The following is a 19330-nucleotide window of genomic DNA, read 5'->3' as shown; positions in this document are numbered from 1 at the left end:
GGTTTTGTTGTTATTTTGGCTATTTTCATACATTTTCAAATAAATAAATATTTTGCATGGTACATTTCTGTGTGCAATATTTCCCTATACATTAAAAAATGTCTTTCAAAATATATTTGGTCAATATGGTGATATATTCTGAAATACATTTTAGTGTTTGTAATGTATTTCAGCATGGACTACAATGTATTTGAAATGTATTTATAATTTTATAATTATAATATAAATGTTTATAATAACCCAAAAAAACTACTTTAAAATATTCCAAAACCAACATTCAATTTGCTGGGTTTTAGGCTGCAAACGACTCCATCTCTCATACATGACTGCTGATACAACTTCACTTTCCACTGCTAGACTACTAGTTAGCATGCTAAAGGCTACACGGCGAACAACAACAAAAAGAAAGGCACCACAGCTCTGCAGCAAAGCTTCATGTACATTCTGTTCAGCTTCAAAAGTTTGCATGGCTAACCGATTAGCTCCTAGAGGCTAAACTGCCAAGGATGAGAGACTTCAGTTTTTAGAGTTCAGTCTGAGTAATCTGCTCCTCGCTGTCCCCTCCTCTTCTTTTGAGTGAATGAGGGCACATTAAAGAAAGTTCTGAAATGGACCCACAAACTGGCTAAAGGGGTGAAGCCCCCATCACTAGGCTGTGGAGCAGTCTCTGGAGTGGAGCCCTGTCCAGTTGGATGAGCTGGAATGGTGTTTGTGATCCAGAAAAATCATGATCATCCCAAACCAGTCTGATCATCTCATATCCGTACCTGACCTCATTCACATTCTTGTGGCACAAATTCCCTATTAACCTTGCTTTTGAAGAAATTTTGGGCAAAAGGTGTCTACAAACATTTGGACATATAGTATATATTCATCCAAACAAATTATTTTACAAATTTACAAGCATTCAAACACTCCCAACATTCATTATTCACATTGTCTTCGGTTTGATAAACAAATTCAAGACTACATTTAAACATTACAGCCTCAGTAGTGAGTACATGGAGTATAAGACTAAAAGATACACCGAATCTCAGAAACAGATCCTATGACACGTAGTGCATCTCTGTGTTGGCATTCGCGTTCGGCTGCTGGGCGACAGACACGCGCTGCTTGAAGAGGCAATGAAAAGTTCTCCTGAAGGCCTTGCGGAAGTTGGCACCCATGAAGGCGTAGACTATAGGATTAATGCAGGAGTTGCTGTACGACATGCAGTGTGCCCATATCTTCACTTTGTAAGCATAGTAGTCTTGGCGGAAGTGCGGACTAAAGGCCTGCACCATGATGAAAAGCTGAATGGGACCCCAGCACAGAATAAACAGCTGCACGATTACCAGAACCATGCGAGACACCTTAGCCCTCATGGCAGCACTGCGCTCAGTCTGGACCTGCAGCTGAATCACAAGGTAGGAGAAAAGACAAAAGCATTTTATTATTACCATAGCAATACATGATATGCGTCAAGCAATCATACATTTTTAATTAGTACGGTGCATAGAAGTACACGGAAATGTGATGCAAATTCTGTAGACATGAAAGGTGTTTTGTATAATCAAATATAATGTACAAAGCTTGTCACAATTCATTTTGATTACTAGGTTGCAAAAATCATTGATTCAAATTGACCTTCTCAGTTAATCGGCTGAGATTAGATGAAACTTTCTATGACGATAATGCATACTTACTTTGACATATTTCCAAGGTAAATGCAGCATCAGGAGGGTCCCTAAACTAGCTGAGTGTTTTTTTCTCAATGATAGGTGAGAGTGGTGGAAGGGGGGATTTAAACATGATATTATGGTGGTGCATGATATAATGTTGGTGCATGGTGATGTAACCAAAACTCAGAAGACGTTTTAAAATTGAGCAAATATCATCATAGGGATGCACCAGTTATGAGTTTTTAATAGCTGAGTCCGATTCCAATTTTTTTAGTCTTTGTTCTAATCCAAAGCTCACACTGTGTGGGCTACTCGAACACATGAATCATGTGCCAGTACTTTTTACTAGCCAAAGTTGCAAAATAAATAGCATTATTTGCTTTTTAATGGGTCAAACTGGCAATTTAAATTCCTAAAAGAAATTGCAGTTGCCTGAATAAACACAACTGCACCACAATGAGTTTTGGTATATTGTGCAGCAGCAGCATTCAGATACATTGCAAGTGCATTTGCCTGATATTGTGACATTATTTAGGTCAAAAAATTGCAACTCAGATCAGCCAAAATCAAGTTAATAAAAAAAGTCCAATCACATATTTTGTGCAAAAAATCTGTGGATCCTGAACTTGATCAGTTTTAATAGTGTGTCCCTAGAGATCATGTGAAAATATTTGAAAAATGGTCAGTTTTGATTTCAGATTGACCTACATTTTCATAATGGTCTCTGTTACAGTAAGAAACAGGCCCTGATGAAACCCATTTAAACGCAATATATGCATTTTTCACCAGCCATTTAAAAGCCTGGAGACCCAACAGATGACAGGATGTACTGGGAAAACACCGATATGATCGCCACAAGTCGGAAACGACATGATGGGACCTGATAATAATAATAATAATAATAATAATAATAATAATAATAGTAATAATAATAATATGCATTTTCACTTATACACATGGTGTTTTAATGATATCTTTTTAAAGGCTTCCTTAAAACAAAAGTCTTTAAACACTATGTATGGTTTGTTATTATTCAGTTGCTGTTTTTAAAAATGGTAGTGATAGCTTATAAACGATTAAGGTTGTAATACTGCATCCTTAAGTCACTGTCAGTTCAAAACATCTTGGATTAACTGTACTACCATTACCTGATAGTTATTGTCAACAGGTTCCACAGTCGGCCGGCCCATCTGGTGCAGCATGACCAGATAACACACACAGATCGTCACCAGTGGGAGCATGTACACACCCAGGAAATTGTAGAGGATAAAGACTTTCTTGTGTGCTGTTGTGGGAAAGGTCTCGGTGCAGAATATCCGAGGGCCGTACCATTCTCCAGCTAAAGTCCTGGTATATAGAGGCACTGGCACAGACACCAGGAAAGAGCCTAAACAAAGAAAAAAAAAAACAGCAAGTCAAAAACCATCTTCCAAATACATTATATGTCCAATTTGTAAACAATCAATTCAGCTACTTTAAGGTAAACCCGTTGCTAACACAGCTTGTGTAATATCCACAGAAAAGCACTGGGAATAGAATGGGATGCTCTGGAGCCTGCAGAGAACTGAGTTCTCTGAAGCGATGGAGCTCCATCCAACACTGAGCTAGTGTGGCATTTGTGACCCAGAACTAATCACCAACGTCAGTGCCTGACCTCACTAATGTTATCAAATCCTCACAGCAATGTTCCAACATCTAGTTTAAAGCCTTTCCATGAGAGTAGAGGCTATTACAGCATCAATTCTGGGACAAATGCCCTATTAATACCCTTGATTTCAGAAAAAAACATCACCCATTAAAGAGCAGGTGTCCACAAAGTAGAGGTGTGCGATATGGCTATAATATAATATTGCGATACTTCAAAAATTTTCCATACACGATACGTCTCGATATTAATTTTTTCAGACATCTGATCAGTTTCAACTGATCAGATCCAACAAGACTTTAAACAAGACTAATTTTGCTCTCTTTATAATGAAACAGGCTGTTGGTCAGTGTTCTACACTCTCAAAAAAGATGGTTCTTTAAAGGTTCTTTGGTAAAAAAAAAAAAAAAATGGTTCTATAAATAATCATGAACACTCAAAGAACCCTTTGCATTTTTTTGAAAAGGGTTCTATATAGCACCCAAAAGTGTTCTTCTATTGTTGCAATGTCAAGCTTGTAACAATAGAAGAACCCTTTTGGGTGCTATACAGAATCCTTCTTTAAAATGGTTCTATACAGAACTGTCTATAGCACAATGATGCATATTTTCCATCAATCTGAGAAACCTTTTCATGATGCCAAGTGTTCTTTGAGTGTTCATGGTTATTTATAGAACCATTTTCTTTAGTAAAGAACCATTGAAGAACCATTGTTTTTTAAGAGTGTACAGTACATTTATAACATTAATTACACAGCATAAATGCAGCACTTAATATTATACGTATTGCTAATATGGGTAAAGAATCCACAAGAGAGCTGACCTATCCAGATTCCCAGGCTGACCATGGTGGCAACTCTTGGGGTGCGACACTGCAGAGAGCGCAGTGGGTACACAGTGACGTACCAGCGGTCCACACTCATCACGGTCAGTGTCACGCAGGTAGCCTGTGCAGACACCTACCACATACAAAAAGAACATCAGTAGATGAGCTATTAATAACTGGTTGCATGTTAGGGGAGCACAGATTATGCTTTAAAATAATGAATATTTCAACACAAAGCTTTTTATCAGAAAGAAATAACTTACATTCAGCACATCTCACCTGTTGGATGTAGCTCACAAATTTACACATGAAATTTCCAAAGACCCAGCTGGGCAGAGGATACAGCACAGCAGTGAACGGCACACAGCAAACCAGGAACGTGATATCAGTCATCGCCAGGTTAGCTGAGCAGAAAAGATGCTTTTCAACCTCATATTTCCAAATACTTAAAAATCTCACTGAGCTTTAGCTATTTCAAAAGAGACACGAGTAATTCAATCAATGATTATTTGTCCATTATATCTCAAATCTCAAGATACTTTCTTACCTTTTGATCTTCTTTTTCTTTCTTTCTTTTTTTTTTTTTACACTCTCAGAAATAAAGGTTTGAAACTGTCACCGGAAGTGGGACCCTCAAGGGTACATCTCAGTACCTTTAGTCAGGGAACTTATTTGTATCATAATCCATTGAAATGATATTCACTATCAGTAAAATGCCCCGTCTCGTCTCCAGGCTTTTTATTTTATTGTTCTGTTTTAAAACTTTAAGTTATGAAAAGGCACAAATATGTACTTTTCACTTGGGAAAAACTTATTTAAGGTAAAAAGGTAACACCACTGTTGTACCTTTGAGGGAACATTTACATTGTTTGTACCTTGATGAACGCAAAATGTACCTGCACAGAACCTTTATTTCTAACAGTGAACTAGTTCTTCATATGCTGTTTGAAGGTCCTTTACTACATTTATATTTATCATTTTTATCATATATATATATATATATATATATATATATATATATATATATATATTTAAAAGGTGAAAAATGATAAATATAAATGTAGTAAAGGACCTATATATATTTATATATATACTTTTGTCTTGTACGGTGCTGTCCTTCATATTATCACTATTATCATTATCATCAATGTCTAATAAAATACTTTTAAAAACACACTTTTAGGACACTCACCTATGTAAAAGTTGGTTGCTGTCCACATTTTCTTGTGCTTTGAAATGACGTGGAGAACCAGAGAGTTTCCAGCGAGTCCCACCACCATGATGACTCCGAACACCAGCGGAACCAGCCAGGCGTCCACGAGCAGCGGCGCCTCCTCATCGGGGGTAGCAGCCTCACTGGAGCCGTTACTGGAGTTCACCGACTCGTTCATGGTCAGGTTAAACTCCCAAACCCACAGCGGTCAGATATAGTTGGCACGAAGCTGGACGGGTTTTCTTCCCTCGCTGCTGGACAGCCAGTGTCGCATTTTCACAAAGTTAAGCATCGCTGTTTCTAACTGCTGGCGGCTTTTATAGAGAAACCTCCAGCGTTTTAGCAGAGATGCTTTAAGTGCAGTTATGAGTAGACCCCGCCCCCTCAGCCCCCCGCACCCCCCCCAGCTCCCTCAGCCCCCCCGCATCCCCCCCAGCTCCCTCAGCCCCTCAGCCCCCCGCACCCCCCCCAGCTCCCTCAGCCCCTCAGCCCCCCGCACCCCCCCCCAGCTCCCTCAGCCCCTCAGAATACACTCGGGGGAAAATGAATTTGTTGAATTTGTTATTTTTGTCATTCCCACAAAACCTCTAAGGTGGGGATGGACGATACCACTGATTATCTTTTCGATACGATACCAAGTAATACTAAGGCTAATATCCCAGTAAAAATACCATTTCCATTACTCTGAAAACTACACTTTTAATATGGTGGTTCTTCAAGGGTTCTTTAGTAAAAAGAAAGAAAAGAAAATGGTTCTATGTGGATTGATTAAAGGGGTATTTGCATCGAGAAAGAGTTCTTCAGACTGATAGAGAATGTGGTGCAGATGGTTCTATACAGAGGCTTTTTGAAAAGGGTTCTTCTATTTTAACAAGCTCGGCATTGTAATAGAAGAACCCTTTTTGGTGCCATATAGAACCCTTTTCAAAAAAGGTTCTACTTAGAACCATCTACAGCTCATTCTCTATCAGTCTGAAGAACACTTTCACGATGCAAAAAAACCCTTAAACCATATAAAGGGCTCTGAGTTTTCTTTACTTAAGAACCCCTGAAGAACCATCATTAAGTGTGTATAATTAAACAGATTTGCATTAGTATTAAATAAACTGTAACCTGACACAAAACCTCACTGAGGTAGACAGAGTTTTTTTCACAAGTCATACCAAGGCTAATATCCTGATAACAGTACTGATATTTTAAAGAGCCTTTTGCTTTGTAAAAGCAAAAAATGTGTGATTTATAATAATAATAATAATAATAATAGTAACTGATTTTGTTTCCTCAGACACATTCACATATTCATCTGCTTGCATTTCATTTCTTTTTATTATTTTATTTTCTTGTGTCGTGTGTTCAGTATGTAACGTTATATATGTGTGCACTCACCAAGACAAATTCCTCTCATTTGTAACACACTTAGCAAAAATAAAGCGAATCTGATTCCACAGTAAAACCAGTAAATATGGATATAAAAAAAATATACAACAGCCTCAAAAGTATTTGGACACTAACCATTTTCTCACCATGCACTGGGAAACTTTAATAAAGGTATTCAGGTTGCCTAATAAAATGGTAGCACAACAATAGCACAGCACTGTTAACAAAATTTTAGCATCAGCATCAAACTGATGGTAGACTCTGTGTGGAGAAAGCCTGAAGAAGAATTCCAGCCAAACTGCACTAAAACTGCACTCTGTAAAGCACAGAAATGGACACGTCAAAATCTGTGGCTGTTTTTCTTACAGTGGTGTCAATGAGCTTGCGTTCACTGATTGGAACTCAGAAGGCATGTTGGATGCTAACCAGCAGAAGTCTGCAAAAAAACATCAGCTTAAAATAACAGACAATGATCTGTATATAAAAACTGCTACTCATTTCCTAATACAAGGTTGTAAATATGGCACAAATGTCCAGATACTTTGTGGGGCCACTGCATGTGAAGTGCATTTGCATTACTATTAAATAAAGTGCCACACAAACTGTTTAGTAAAGTAAAAACTGTTACCATCTTCCATTACGAAGTATTCATATACAATTCCATGTGACTGAAAAAAGTAAGTGGCATTCTGGCTGTTTTTTTAGTAAGTACAACACATTCAAGTCAATAGATGCTTGACTAAGTATTTATTCCAATGTTTACATACAGACATGGACAGATCACACATGGCTTGCATCCCTGTGACACAATGTTCATACAAAAATGATCTTGAAATTGTACTTGGTACTAAACATTCATATTTCCATTTGTCCCACCTACATGTAAAAAGACACACCCTGTAGTCTACGGTGCATGAAGCTAACTTTCTCTGCATGAAACTACCAATATATTATAACAGCAATCTACAGGCAGACACATATAAATATAGTACAAAGCCATCCCCTAAGCCCAGCATTTGGATCTACAGTAACATGTGGGACTCCTGGCTTTACGTGAATAAACATGTGTTTGATGTGTGTAGAAATACACATTCATAAGTGTTGATGCCTGAGAAAATGAGTAAACGCACTCGCACTTTCACTTTGGTTCGGAACATCAACACACCGGCTGGTCGAGGGTCTCCAGCCTCTTCAGAGTAAAAATGTCACAAAATGTACTCATGATGTAAACCACGACAAGCCTTGATCTTTAAATGTATTAAACGAAAGCAAAGTCACATTACTGACAAACTGGCATGCATGTGTAAGGCATAGTTGTGAGTGCAAGTTGATAAGGGTGTGATAACAGGGCCAGAGAAAAATTCAATATAAGTTACGTGCCTTAAAGGCGACCATACCTTCACATATTACCTGGTACAAACATGCCTACATCTGAGGTTGATCCAAATCTATCAGATTCTGCCATTAATAACAGTTTCTGTTTCTGTGAGCCTGTTTCTGAAGTTCTGCATTGTAAACAGTTCCTCTGCTCAATTTGAGTTGTGTGCTGCTTAAAGAGGACTTCCAACAATCTTTTAAAATGTCTGCTTAATTAAATCATGAAGATATAAAACAAAGCTATCCAGCTTTGGTTTGATGGGCACCATTCTCGAGAAATTTAAATAGGCAGGATTGCTGACAGTGGTGGTGATAGGAACCAGACGTCTAAAGCGTTTAATGCCTCTAAAAGCTCCCTCACAGAAAGTTCTAACATGAAATGGTTAAGAACACAGTCAGAGACTGTCAGAGAGCTTTATGATAGTTTTGAGGCAAGATTTTGGCTTAGAACATTTTTTTTATATATTCATGGCAGAGAAGGAGAAATGCAGGGCATTGTGAGGCAACATAGACCTAAAAGTAAAATACTTCTTTTTTCAGATTTATTTCAAATTTACTATTATTAACATTAAATGCACTGGAGGCATCACGACCCCTGGTTCCTTTCAAGACCACTGTAAAGTTTTCTCTACAATTAATCAGTTCACATCAAACCACCATAAATGGCCGTGTTTACATCTCAATGACTGATTTATGCAGAATTAATGAAACTTTGAATTAATTCCCCTTCAAATTACCTGACTGAATTCTAGTAAACTTTCAAAACACACAAAGAAAGAGCACCACATATAGCACAATGTCTTGATAACAGAGGCATCACTACCACTGCCATCATGCATGTCTTCACCAGAAGAAAGTGAGGATATTTATGAAATCACTAAAAAGCACATATTTGGTAGCATAATTTGGATAGAATATAAAAGTCCAGTATACGACACTAAAGCACTGATGCTGAAAAAGGAAAAAGTGATAAAACATGCAACTAGCACTGCAAGTACTACTGATATTACATATCACTTTTAAGGGATTCTTTTATCCCAGAATCACTGAGATCTCTCCAAAGACAAAAGGATGTTTTGTAAACCTTTAGAGACTTGGTGTTTCTACACCTTCCCCTTCGGAAACCCCAGGTATTTTTAAATATATTAGACCAGGGTTTCAAAGTTGCAGGTCTGGCAACCCCAGGTGTGTAGAGTAGGAAAAATGCGTGTGTATGGTCGACAGGACTGGGCCTGGGAACCCATCTCAGACCATTACAACCTTATATGATTAAACAGTTTCCTAAATCTCAGGATTAGTTCCAAAATTAATATTAGTATCAACATTGTGTTCTTCAGAACACAAAGACTGTGGTGAAGAAATCTGAGAAAAATGTGATTAAACTAAAACCTATTGAATGTGTAACTGTTTTGAATAGAGGCACTTAAAGATGCTATCACTAACACGTTTTGTTGAATTAGCTAAACTGATCTATTCATACAACATATTTACATGACATGACACATACGGAAAAGATTTATCTAGTTCAGAGTAACCCATATCTATTCCAAAATCAAAAATTACGGTAAAGAATGCACAAAACATGCTTTATCTTGTACCTAATCAATGTGAACAAAAACTACCCCATAAAACTTAGCACTTTTAGCGGTATCACAAAAATCGAATCAGTATCACATTATAATATTTTGAGACACGTTTCTATTTAGTAGCAAAGATGTGGCAAGAGATAAATTCACTGATAGCACCTATAAAAGCCTGCTGTGACAAAACAGTACATCTGCCTTGAATATCAACGTGGACCGTACAGATTTTGTGCATTATCAAAAGAATTAAATTTCATGGAGTCACTTAAAATTCCAAGTAAAGGTTTCCAGTACAAACAGTGAAAAGAGTTCCAGCAAATGACCATTTAGGTAGCTAGTGCAGGAATCTACTAAAGAACATGGTGGCCCACTCTCACTCTCATAAACAAAGCCTTTCCAACGTAATTGGCAGACAATAGGCTTACAAGCCTGTTTACTTAAAGCTGCTTCTAGAATTCATACTGGCCAGTTTATGTGGCAGGGCTAGAAGGTGGCAGTCCTTTCAGCTCATCTGTTCCAGGTAGGCTGAGAGCAGCGGGCAGGGGGGCAGGAACCCCTCCTGCTTGTTCACGACCTTTGTCTGCCGAGCCCCATTACAGTCAGAGCCTGAAAACACAGGACATGCAGGTTAGCATTCAAGCAAACAAACACAAAAAGCCATGTAACATAAGTGTGTCATTTTTTGACCTAAAAAAAAAAAATTCCAATTCTTTAGAAAATGATTCAGTGAATCAGGAAATTTTACCAAAGTTCAAGATTCAATTATTTTGGTACAATGTATGTGAATTAAGGAGCTATTTACACAGTTATGGAGTCACACAATACAAACAATCAAATAAGATAGGGGTGGGCAACAAGAAATATAATTAGCCCAGTTTAAATAGATTTATTGCAGCTCAGTATGAAACACATTTAATAAAAATCATTTAACTTAGTTTTTATCAGTATATTTAAATGTAGCATGGCTGGCACATTCTGCCTGTTCTAGCTTATCAAACTTCAGCAAAACCAAATATTGCAATACATAACATATATTGTGATAATGCCTTCAAATATCATGATATAGAGACAGAGCGCATTTAGGCCACACCCACGCAGTGGGGGAAAACCATTCTGCACCTGCCATTCATTTGCATTGCGCGCTTCTTTTTATAAGTTTTAAACTTAAACTGCAAATATGTCAAAAAGCTGTTGTGTGGTGGGTTGCTTGACAAATAAGATTAAAAACCTAATTTAATGTCTAAATGCTAGTGCTGTAATACCTGTTGGATCTACTTACTGGCTGAGACGAGGTCCATATACTGGCAGATAGCATGAAGCAGCAGCCTCTCGAAACTGGGGAACATAAACATCCAAATGAATAAAACATTTCCGACTTTTTAGAAAAGGGTTCCACAAAACAGATACATACATTTCAGCCAAAATAAATTGCATAAATGTTTTTCTCCTGTCGGCAACATACCTGCTGCCAAGTTTGGTGACATAGATAGAGTGTGGTGTAGCACCAAAAAAGGTCAGCAGGTCAGTCTCCAGAATCTCCAGAGTCCCCTTTAACAGAAAAGTTCATATCTGAGATATAACTTAAACAGGTGCAGTGTGTACATCACAGGAGAAGGTATGACGTGGTGGTGGTGTGTTAGTGTGTGTTTGGCTGGTATGAGTGGATCAGACACAGCAGTACTGCTGGAGTTTTTAAACACCTCACTGTCACTGCTAGACTGAGAACAGTCCACCAACCAAAATGTCCAGCCAACAGCGTCCTGTGACCACTGATGAAGGACTAGAGGATGACTAACAATTTATATCTACAAGGTGGACCGACAGTGTCTAACAGTGGAGAGTGGACAGTATACACAGTGTTTAAAAACTCCAGCAGCACTGCTGTGTCTGCTCCACTCATACCACCGCAACACACACTAACATACCACCACTGAGAATGACCCACCACCCAAATAACATCTGCTCCAAGGTGGTCCTGTGGGGGTCCTGATATATAATATCAAATAATGATGTAAATACATAAGATATGTGTGTAGAAGATTTCTGTTCAGTCCATGTTCAACTACTCCAACTTACACGTGCATATCCATTACATAAAAAAGAATGGCTCACCAAGGGAATGTGCTTTCGTTTCAATGTTGCACGCAGCCTCCGGTCAATCCTTTGGAAGCATTCCTGAGCGGTGTAGGCAGGGTTCACTAATGCAAGAGAAAGCTTTATTGATCATCACCACCAACGCTTGATATCAATTTATAGATCAGCGGTATCCAATTCCACAATTTCATTCTGAAGAGCAAGAGTCCAGCACAGTTCACTGATTTTTTCCTGCTCAAATTCAAACCTGGCAACCTCCTACTGAGTGGAACCAGGTATGTTTGTGCAGAGAAATCACCAAACTCTTCTGGACTCTGACCCTCTAGGACCAAATCTGTTAGTGATCCACTGCATGGCGATCAATGCACAATCATTATTTAATTATATCGTTTGTATAGACATATTCTGTCAGTATATGAGGAGTAAATGATGCCGCACGTTCTCTCTGATCTTTGGGGGCCTTGCTAGAGTTACTCCTCCTCGCCTCCTCCTCCAGCAGGGCTAGCAGTTTCTCCTGCTCCTCTCCTGAGCGGTTCATGAAGTCACTCCAATACTGAGAGAAACGAGAAAGACGGTTTTAAAAAGGCTGCTGTGTGTTTCAACTGAATCACTGGAACAGGCTGCTGTACCTCCACATAGTTTCCATTGGTGCAAGCCTCAGTGAAGACTGTGGGTGAGGCTGTCTCACATGCTTCAGCCTCGTCTTTGGAGCACTCATCCCGCTCCAGAAGATTAGCCAGGTAGCGAGCTATTTTAGAATTTAATTATTAGAAGAGGAGGAAACAGGATCAAATCTGTGCTTTTCTTAAGACATAAACATTACAAGTTCATAATATCATACAATTAAAAACCTATGAATAATCAGGTCAGCATGTTTGTGCTGGTAGGAAACATCAAGTCAGTTGTAAAAAAACTATGTCTGCACAGCTGAACAGATACTAAAACCCGAATAACCTTTCTTTTGTACTTCAGTAGGGAGCACTTACTGTTCTCCTGTCTCCTTTGGCTTTTTTTGCCCTTGGCTTTGGGTGTGAGGTCAGAGTTGCGAATGGCCTGGCTTATAAAGAACTGCTTCTTTTTGGCTGGAGAGACTCGTTTGGCAGGTGAGCTGGGCAAGGATGAGCTGCGCTCTTCTATCAAGCTAAGGGACAAATAAATACGCTATCAACATGAAGTTGGCCTACCTGCATTAAATGAATGGTTAACTGAAAAATCTAATTTACGCAGTTCTCCCCTTACCCCAAATGTCCAAATGTAGTCGATCAGTCAAGATATGTTTGGTGTCCAAAGCTGCTTTAGTTTTACACTAATTTTTGGGTGATACAGACCTCTATCATACTAGCCCCATAGCAGGGATGCACAACAATATCGGAATCATATCGGAATCAACAGACATTTGTGCCAAGAAAAAGTCAGCTTTGGACAGATGTTCATATCTGAACAATACTTCGAGCAAATATTTAGGGACATTAATTGCACTTCCACAAATAAGTTCAACATCTCTCTGCAATGCGAATCCAGGTGGATTTAGTTCCAATTTATATATATTTTTTAATGATTATTTATTGGCATCGGCTGATATGTACATGAAAAATATCAGATATCGGCAACAAACCAGAATTCCCATGTTGGTGCATCCCTACTTTGTAGCTTCACTGCAAAACTACAGAAAAAGATTTCAGCCACCCAACATGTCTTGGCTTGCAATATGCTATAATGAATTCCATTTATAATGCACTTTTCTTAAATTCAATGTATACCCCTGTCACTCAGCCCTGGCCTCACCAAAAAAGAGAATGATAAACTAATAACAAAACAATAAATACTTTTTTTTTTTTTCAAACAACTCTGACAGAGATTTACGTAATATTAGGACGGTGTCGCCTGCCACTCACGTTCAACTGAAAGCTAGCTAAGTCTTAATAAAAGCTGTCTTTGTCCCTTTTGATCAGTTTGCTTAAGTTAATAAAACTCTCAAGTAAGCAGTACTGCATGGTTCAGTGAAATGGAATGTATTTAAATCGCACTGCTTGGGTAAAATTATGGCTAAAAATTGATGCCAAATTAAAACGCAGTCACTACACTGGAAAAATGTGAAGTGCAATACACACAACATTACTTTCCCATAGTGACATGCAGAATGTTCAAATGAAAAAGCAAAACCTCTATTTCATTATTTTTGTGTTGCTTAACCTATTAAAAAAAAACAATACATGAGAATTTTTATTTAGAAAAACAAAATGTTGAATTTAGGTCGGAAATTAATACAGTTCACCTCCAAATGTAATCAATACACAGCTATAGTGGTTTCCACTGTGCAGCAGTTCAAATATCTATGCCTCTTTAAAATTCAATCATTACAGTGAAAAAAAGTGAATGTGATGCATACATGAGATTGCATTTATACAGTGACTTGCAGAACACAGGCCAAAGATCCATTACATTGATTTAATGTTGTTTCAAGTACTGCACACTGGAAAGCAATATATCTGTGTGCTGAATACATTTAGGTGGATCATTTTCAATTCTGACACCAATTCAGCAATCTGTTTTTCAAATGTAAGATCCTCATGTATTGCTTTTCTGTGGAAAGTAATGTCATGTGTGCACCATACTGTAGTGATCGCACTTGAATTTGGCACAAATTTCTCTCCACATAAAACTGCTCGCTCTGTAAAACACTAACCTACTTTCCTCTGTTTATGGTCGACAGAGCCTTGGACTAACATGGTGTATTTTTAGCTCTGGCCTCGGGCTCAATGTAGAGCTGAATAAATGGGGCAGGAGCTTTAGGTTTGACAAATGTGATCAACAGAGACTTGAAGTGCTTCAGCATTAAGACTAGAATTGACATCTGTCAACACCTCAGCAAACAAGCTGTCTATGTTAGCTCGGTTTGAGAATTAGCCTGAGATAAGTTAATTAGTTCATTTCTATGATTTGACCTGTTTTGTTTTGAAGGCTGGGGTCCCTGTAGGACAACAAACGGTGACCATCAACCATCATTTTTAAGTTAAAAACCCTCAGCAAGTCAAACTGTTGGCTATGTTACCATTTAGCGTACCAGTTACCAGTTAGTTAGCTAGCGGTTAACTTAATTAAGCAACGTTAGCTAACTAATTAAAAACACGTCTGACGGCTGGGTTGTTTCTTTCTCTAGCGTTAGCTTGTTAGCTAGGGTAGCTAAGTGTCGACATTTCTGATTTAAAACCCCTTTTTGGCTGAGGTAACGTGACACTGACACGTCTCCTTATCTAGATAGGTAACTTAACCTACCACGATAGGTTAAATGTTTAGTCAGACCCAAAACAGCTCATAACGGGTTATTAGCTGCAGCAACTACAGCGCCTTAAATCATGGCTAACAGTTCGCTAGATAGCTATTTACCCAGTTTAGCTAGGTTACTAAATCCAGGCTGGAAATGTTCACATAACTGATATTAACCCGCGCCTAGCTGAGCAAGAACTAACGTTAGACACACCGATATAAACAATAAGTTATATGAACTTGTCTTTGTGTCTATCTAACAACAAAGAAAACGCCTCCGACCCCAGCTAGCCAGTCGGCGTTAAATACACAACCCAGACATTAATAACTAACATTAGCTACTCACATTACATCTTGTTCTTCGTTGCTGCTGCCGTTGTTACTATTAAGTACAACCATATTGCGGCCTTCCAGCTAAACAATATGACGTTAATAAATAAGTCTGAAGGACGTCCTGCAGGGAGAGGCTGCCTCAGATGCTAAGGTTAGCTTTAGCTGATGCAACCAGCCAGCGAGCTAGCAGGAGCAGCCCTGAGAGCCTCTGTTCCGCCGGTTTGTTTGTTGACGCGGATTCGAGGCGCGGCGCTGTACATTTAAATGGCCCGTCAGACTGACTGAGCTGTCAGAACAGCCGAACGACTGTTTTCATGGTTGTTTTAAGATTTTAAATAAGACAAGAACTTAAAACAGTTTAACTCCCCGCTGAAGATTCGCCTGGGGAAAGCAGATTTAGCCTTTAATCCGCAGTTTTTACACTAATTCAGTGTTTTTTAGTACCAGTTACAATATGGAATCTGACATGAAAAAGGTGTAAAGTGTCAAATTTGTTCTTTTCATTCATGTAAGATTTCATCTTTCTAGGAAAAGTTCATGGGTTTTCTAAATTCATTTTAATGGGAGGAACAGTTTTTACAGTATGAACCAAATCTTACATGTGGTAATTTAATTTTTAAAATTGAAGTGTTACACATTGAGTTGAGTTGTTATAAAAGGAAAAATAAATCCTTAAATTTGTTCCTTCTATTAAAAAGAACTGAGAACTCATTCATTATTCTAGCGAGAAATTAAATCTGACATGATAAAATGATAAAAACTGACTTTTGAAAAATTTTAATTAAAAGGTAAAACTTTCTGTTCTTACATATAAAAACTAAATCTGCACATGAAAGTTACATTTTCACTAAAAATCAGGTTGATCATGTTATAGTTAGAATTTAAACATGTAAAAATTTATTTTTTGCCTGTGAAAGTCATACTTCAAGTATTATTTCTAACATTACAAAGAACTGGAATAATATGTATTCGGGGGGGTCCCATGTTGGCTGGCTTCTCCAGCGTTGGCCCTCCCCTGAATTTTAATTTTGAGATATTCAGGGGGTCCAAGAGGTTAATTAGAATTAAAAGGTTAATTGTCCCTGACCCCAGGACAACCCTGTATTCACACCTTGCCTGCAGTACAATCTGAATTTTGACATGTTAGAATTAGATTTTTTAACATATAAAATTAAATTTTTCACTATTATAACATCTTGTTCAAAGTGAATTTCTTATATCAAATCACTGGATTAAAAGCTCAAATTACTTAAATACACACCTGGTAGGAGCAGTGCACATCTGGAGTTTTGAGTCCTAGCTGTGCCATGTGCAGTATATCTCATTAGTTCAGCTGGATGGGGAAGTTGACTGTTCAAGTGATAGAAAAGAAGAAAAATCAATAATGTTCTAATGTTCTCAGTAATGTCTCCCCTGTGGAAAAGTATCTGTGATCAACTAGTGATTAGTAGCCTTGGCTTAGTAATATTAAATATCAATAGTTAATAATAAATGTAAAATTACAAATATCATCATTATTATTATTGTAAAAATTCCGATACGATTCTAAATAATACTCATTTTCCATATCTGAGACAAACTATGATTCTGCAATAAAGCAAAAAGTGTCTGGACTAAATGCACATCCCTGTACCCTGAAAGCACAGCAGTCAGCAGTCTGCAGACTGTACGAAAGTGTTTTAGGGGTGACATTAACAGTCTTGCTCAGACAGGGTCAGGGTGACCACATCAATGGCAGCAAAAATTGCTGAGCAATTGTACTTGTCCTGCTAGGAGTGCTCAAAGAGATTGAAGCATGACTGCTGTTGTCAGTGAGAGTCACTCTGTTCCCACCGCTGCTGCCAGACAGCTCTTTTCGAGCACTTTAAACAGAAATTGCCTTGGAAAAATAATCCTAAAAGTATTTTTAATATTTTTATCTTTCTAGCTGTTAAAGTGTTGACCATAATGATTTCAGTAAATCACCTCACCCATAGGTAAACTACAAAAGAAAACAAAATCTATATCATCAGACTGTCATTTGCCTGTTTGGTTGTGGACATTTCCAGGCCTTTTTCCAACTTATGCACTTGCGTTTTGTTTCTACAGGCACCATCTTCAATGTTCTTATAGCAAATTCTTAAGAGCAATTGAGAGACATGTCAAGTTAAAAAAGTTACTGTTTGCAATTAAATAATAGAAACATTTACAAACATATATAAATATTTTTTCCCTGTGAATATCAACGTCAGCACACCAATTACGGTACTTTTCCAGTAAATCTATTCAAAACACACAAGACATCATGCCTGTGTTCAGTGTATATTTTTATTACCATATATTTTATATTTTAAATATATAATTATAGTATATATTTAAATAGATAATCATACATAAATAACAGAAGGACGTGCACATCTATATTCAAGTGCATAACCATACCAACCACAGTGAATACATAAACAAATCTAATTATACAGCACATATCAGACAGTTTCTAAAGTGCATCAAGCGTCCAGTGATATGCATAACTTTGGATTTACAGCTACGTTCATCCTAAAGTGCAACAAAGTAAAAACATGTCTAAAACCATTCAAAAAGAGAAATACAAAAAGGTTGACCTAATAAAAGGCAGTGTTTGGGTGTAGTACCTCGTCTGCACTTCTGCCGTTCAGACAGATGCAGAGAACTTATGAAATTGCATCACAAACTTCAAATAAAAAGTATGATTTGTCTCCACATGGAACTGCAGAAGACATACACTTGTAAAATGCAACTAACACCATGAAGATGTTTGCAGATTGTAAGCCTTTTATAGAGGGATCCTGAGAAATGTTCTGTAGATTGCTCTGTAGCTTGAGGAAAACAACCAATCAAAATTCAAGTTTTCAAATTAAGCAAAACAAAAAATACACAGAGAGCTGCTGAACTGAGATGCCTGAATTTTAAAGGCTTTTAAGGTAACAGCATTCAATTTTGTAGGATAGAACAAGGCACCACACAAAGGACAAGGAGTATTAACAACCAGGAAAGCATTCAGCAGGCTTATAAGCCATCCATAAAAGAATACACCCGGTCACAGAATACTTCAAAGAATACTTCCAGTCTTCTTGGACTAATAAATCTTCCACGATTGAGTGCCGGACCCTCCAGGGTTTGTTTCTTTTACGTACTACTGAAGTGAAGGACTAAGGATCCAAATTCCAGTTCACATTTATGAATGTTGACAGTATTGTAAATGCATTACCGACTATTACCAGTGCAACGATTTCCATTTGCACATTTACCATACATTTTATTTTGTTGTCATTATTATGGAATTGATGATTATGATTACGATTTAGCTGCAATTTTCAGGTAAGTTATCATGCCTAAATTTACATGCACGCTGACCAAAAACAAGGCTGATTGTACATATATGTCAAAAAAGATGGGGAATAATGATTTCATTTTTCTCCAACACTTCTGTTATTCATCAGTTTGCTCTTCTTCTTTGAACAGCCTGTAACCGGCTCACATCTTGCTGTCCTGTGTTTTGGGCTTCACAAGAAAAAGCTTGGCAGGGTCTTTGCTTCTAGAGCTCTCTTCTCGTGTGGGCTTTGGGCCATTGATTGAAGACTCCAACGCTGGCTGCATTTGTATCTGCTGAAGTTGCTTTGCTTCTGATGACCTACTGTGTTTGCCTTCTTTGTTCTTTGAACCTCCAGCTCTTGGCTGAGTGGATTTGCTTGATGATGGGGAACGAGAGGGCTGAGCTGTCCTGGCTGGGGAGGGTGACCTGCTGGATTCAGGAGACGGTGTAGATCGGACTAGTTGAGTGGTTGTTTGAGGTTGGACACTTCTTCTGGATGGCTGAGGTCTGCAGGTTTGAGCTCCCACCAATCCACCATTTACACCTACTCCTGTTAGCTGGTCATCCTCATCCGTCTGCTCCTTGGCAAAGTTGACAAATACCTGCGGTGGAGGAACATCTCAT

At 38.1% G+C, this 19330-nt stretch overlaps 3 protein-coding genes across 6 annotated transcripts in view; all 3 read right to left on the bottom strand.

The window, feature by feature from the left end:
• Positions 1-443: 443 nt before the first annotated feature.
• LOC118818931 (G-protein coupled receptor 54-like) lies at positions 444-5522 on the bottom strand. Its single transcript, XM_036586481.1, has 5 exons — positions 5324-5522; positions 4411-4535; positions 4129-4264; positions 2810-3048; positions 444-1394 (listed from the first exon to the last, which is right to left on the bottom strand). The coding sequence occupies exons 1-5, from the start codon at positions 5520-5522 to the stop codon at positions 1047-1049; spliced, it is 1047 nt and encodes a 348-aa protein (XP_036442374.1). The 3' UTR covers positions 444-1046.
• A 1931-nt stretch (positions 5523-7453) lies between these two features.
• On the bottom strand, positions 7454-15634 carry r3hdm4 (R3H domain containing 4). Its single transcript, XM_036586405.1, has 8 exons — positions 15389-15634; positions 12762-12916; positions 12405-12523; positions 12214-12328; positions 11794-11879; positions 11144-11229; positions 10961-11016; positions 7454-10287 (listed from the first exon to the last, which is right to left on the bottom strand). Exons 1-8 carry the CDS (start codon positions 15439-15441, stop codon positions 10184-10186), a joined length of 774 nt encoding a protein of 257 aa, XP_036442298.1. The 5' UTR covers positions 15442-15634; the 3' UTR covers positions 7454-10183.
• A 2102-nt stretch (positions 15635-17736) lies between these two features.
• The window catches only part of zgc:172302 (phospholipid-transporting ATPase ABCA1), a 42615-nt gene continuing 41021 nt past the window's right edge, over positions 17737-19330 (bottom strand). For all 4 annotated transcript variants that reach the window (XM_036586337.1, XM_036586340.1, XM_036586341.1 and 1 more), the window contains one exon: positions 17737-19308. In XM_036586337.1, coding sequence (XP_036442230.1) covers positions 18868-19308 — 441 coding nt within the window. In that variant the 3' untranslated portion in view covers positions 17737-18867. The remainder of the gene's footprint in view (positions 19309-19330) is intronic.

The sequence above is a fragment of the Colossoma macropomum genome, unplaced genomic scaffold, assembly GCF_904425465.1.
Source record: "Colossoma macropomum unplaced genomic scaffold, Colossoma_macropomum, whole genome shotgun sequence".
Taxonomy (NCBI): domain Eukaryota; kingdom Metazoa; phylum Chordata; class Actinopteri; order Characiformes; family Serrasalmidae; genus Colossoma; species Colossoma macropomum.
Note: the sequence above shows the minus strand (reverse complement) of the source record. Positions and strands in the feature narration are given on the sequence as shown.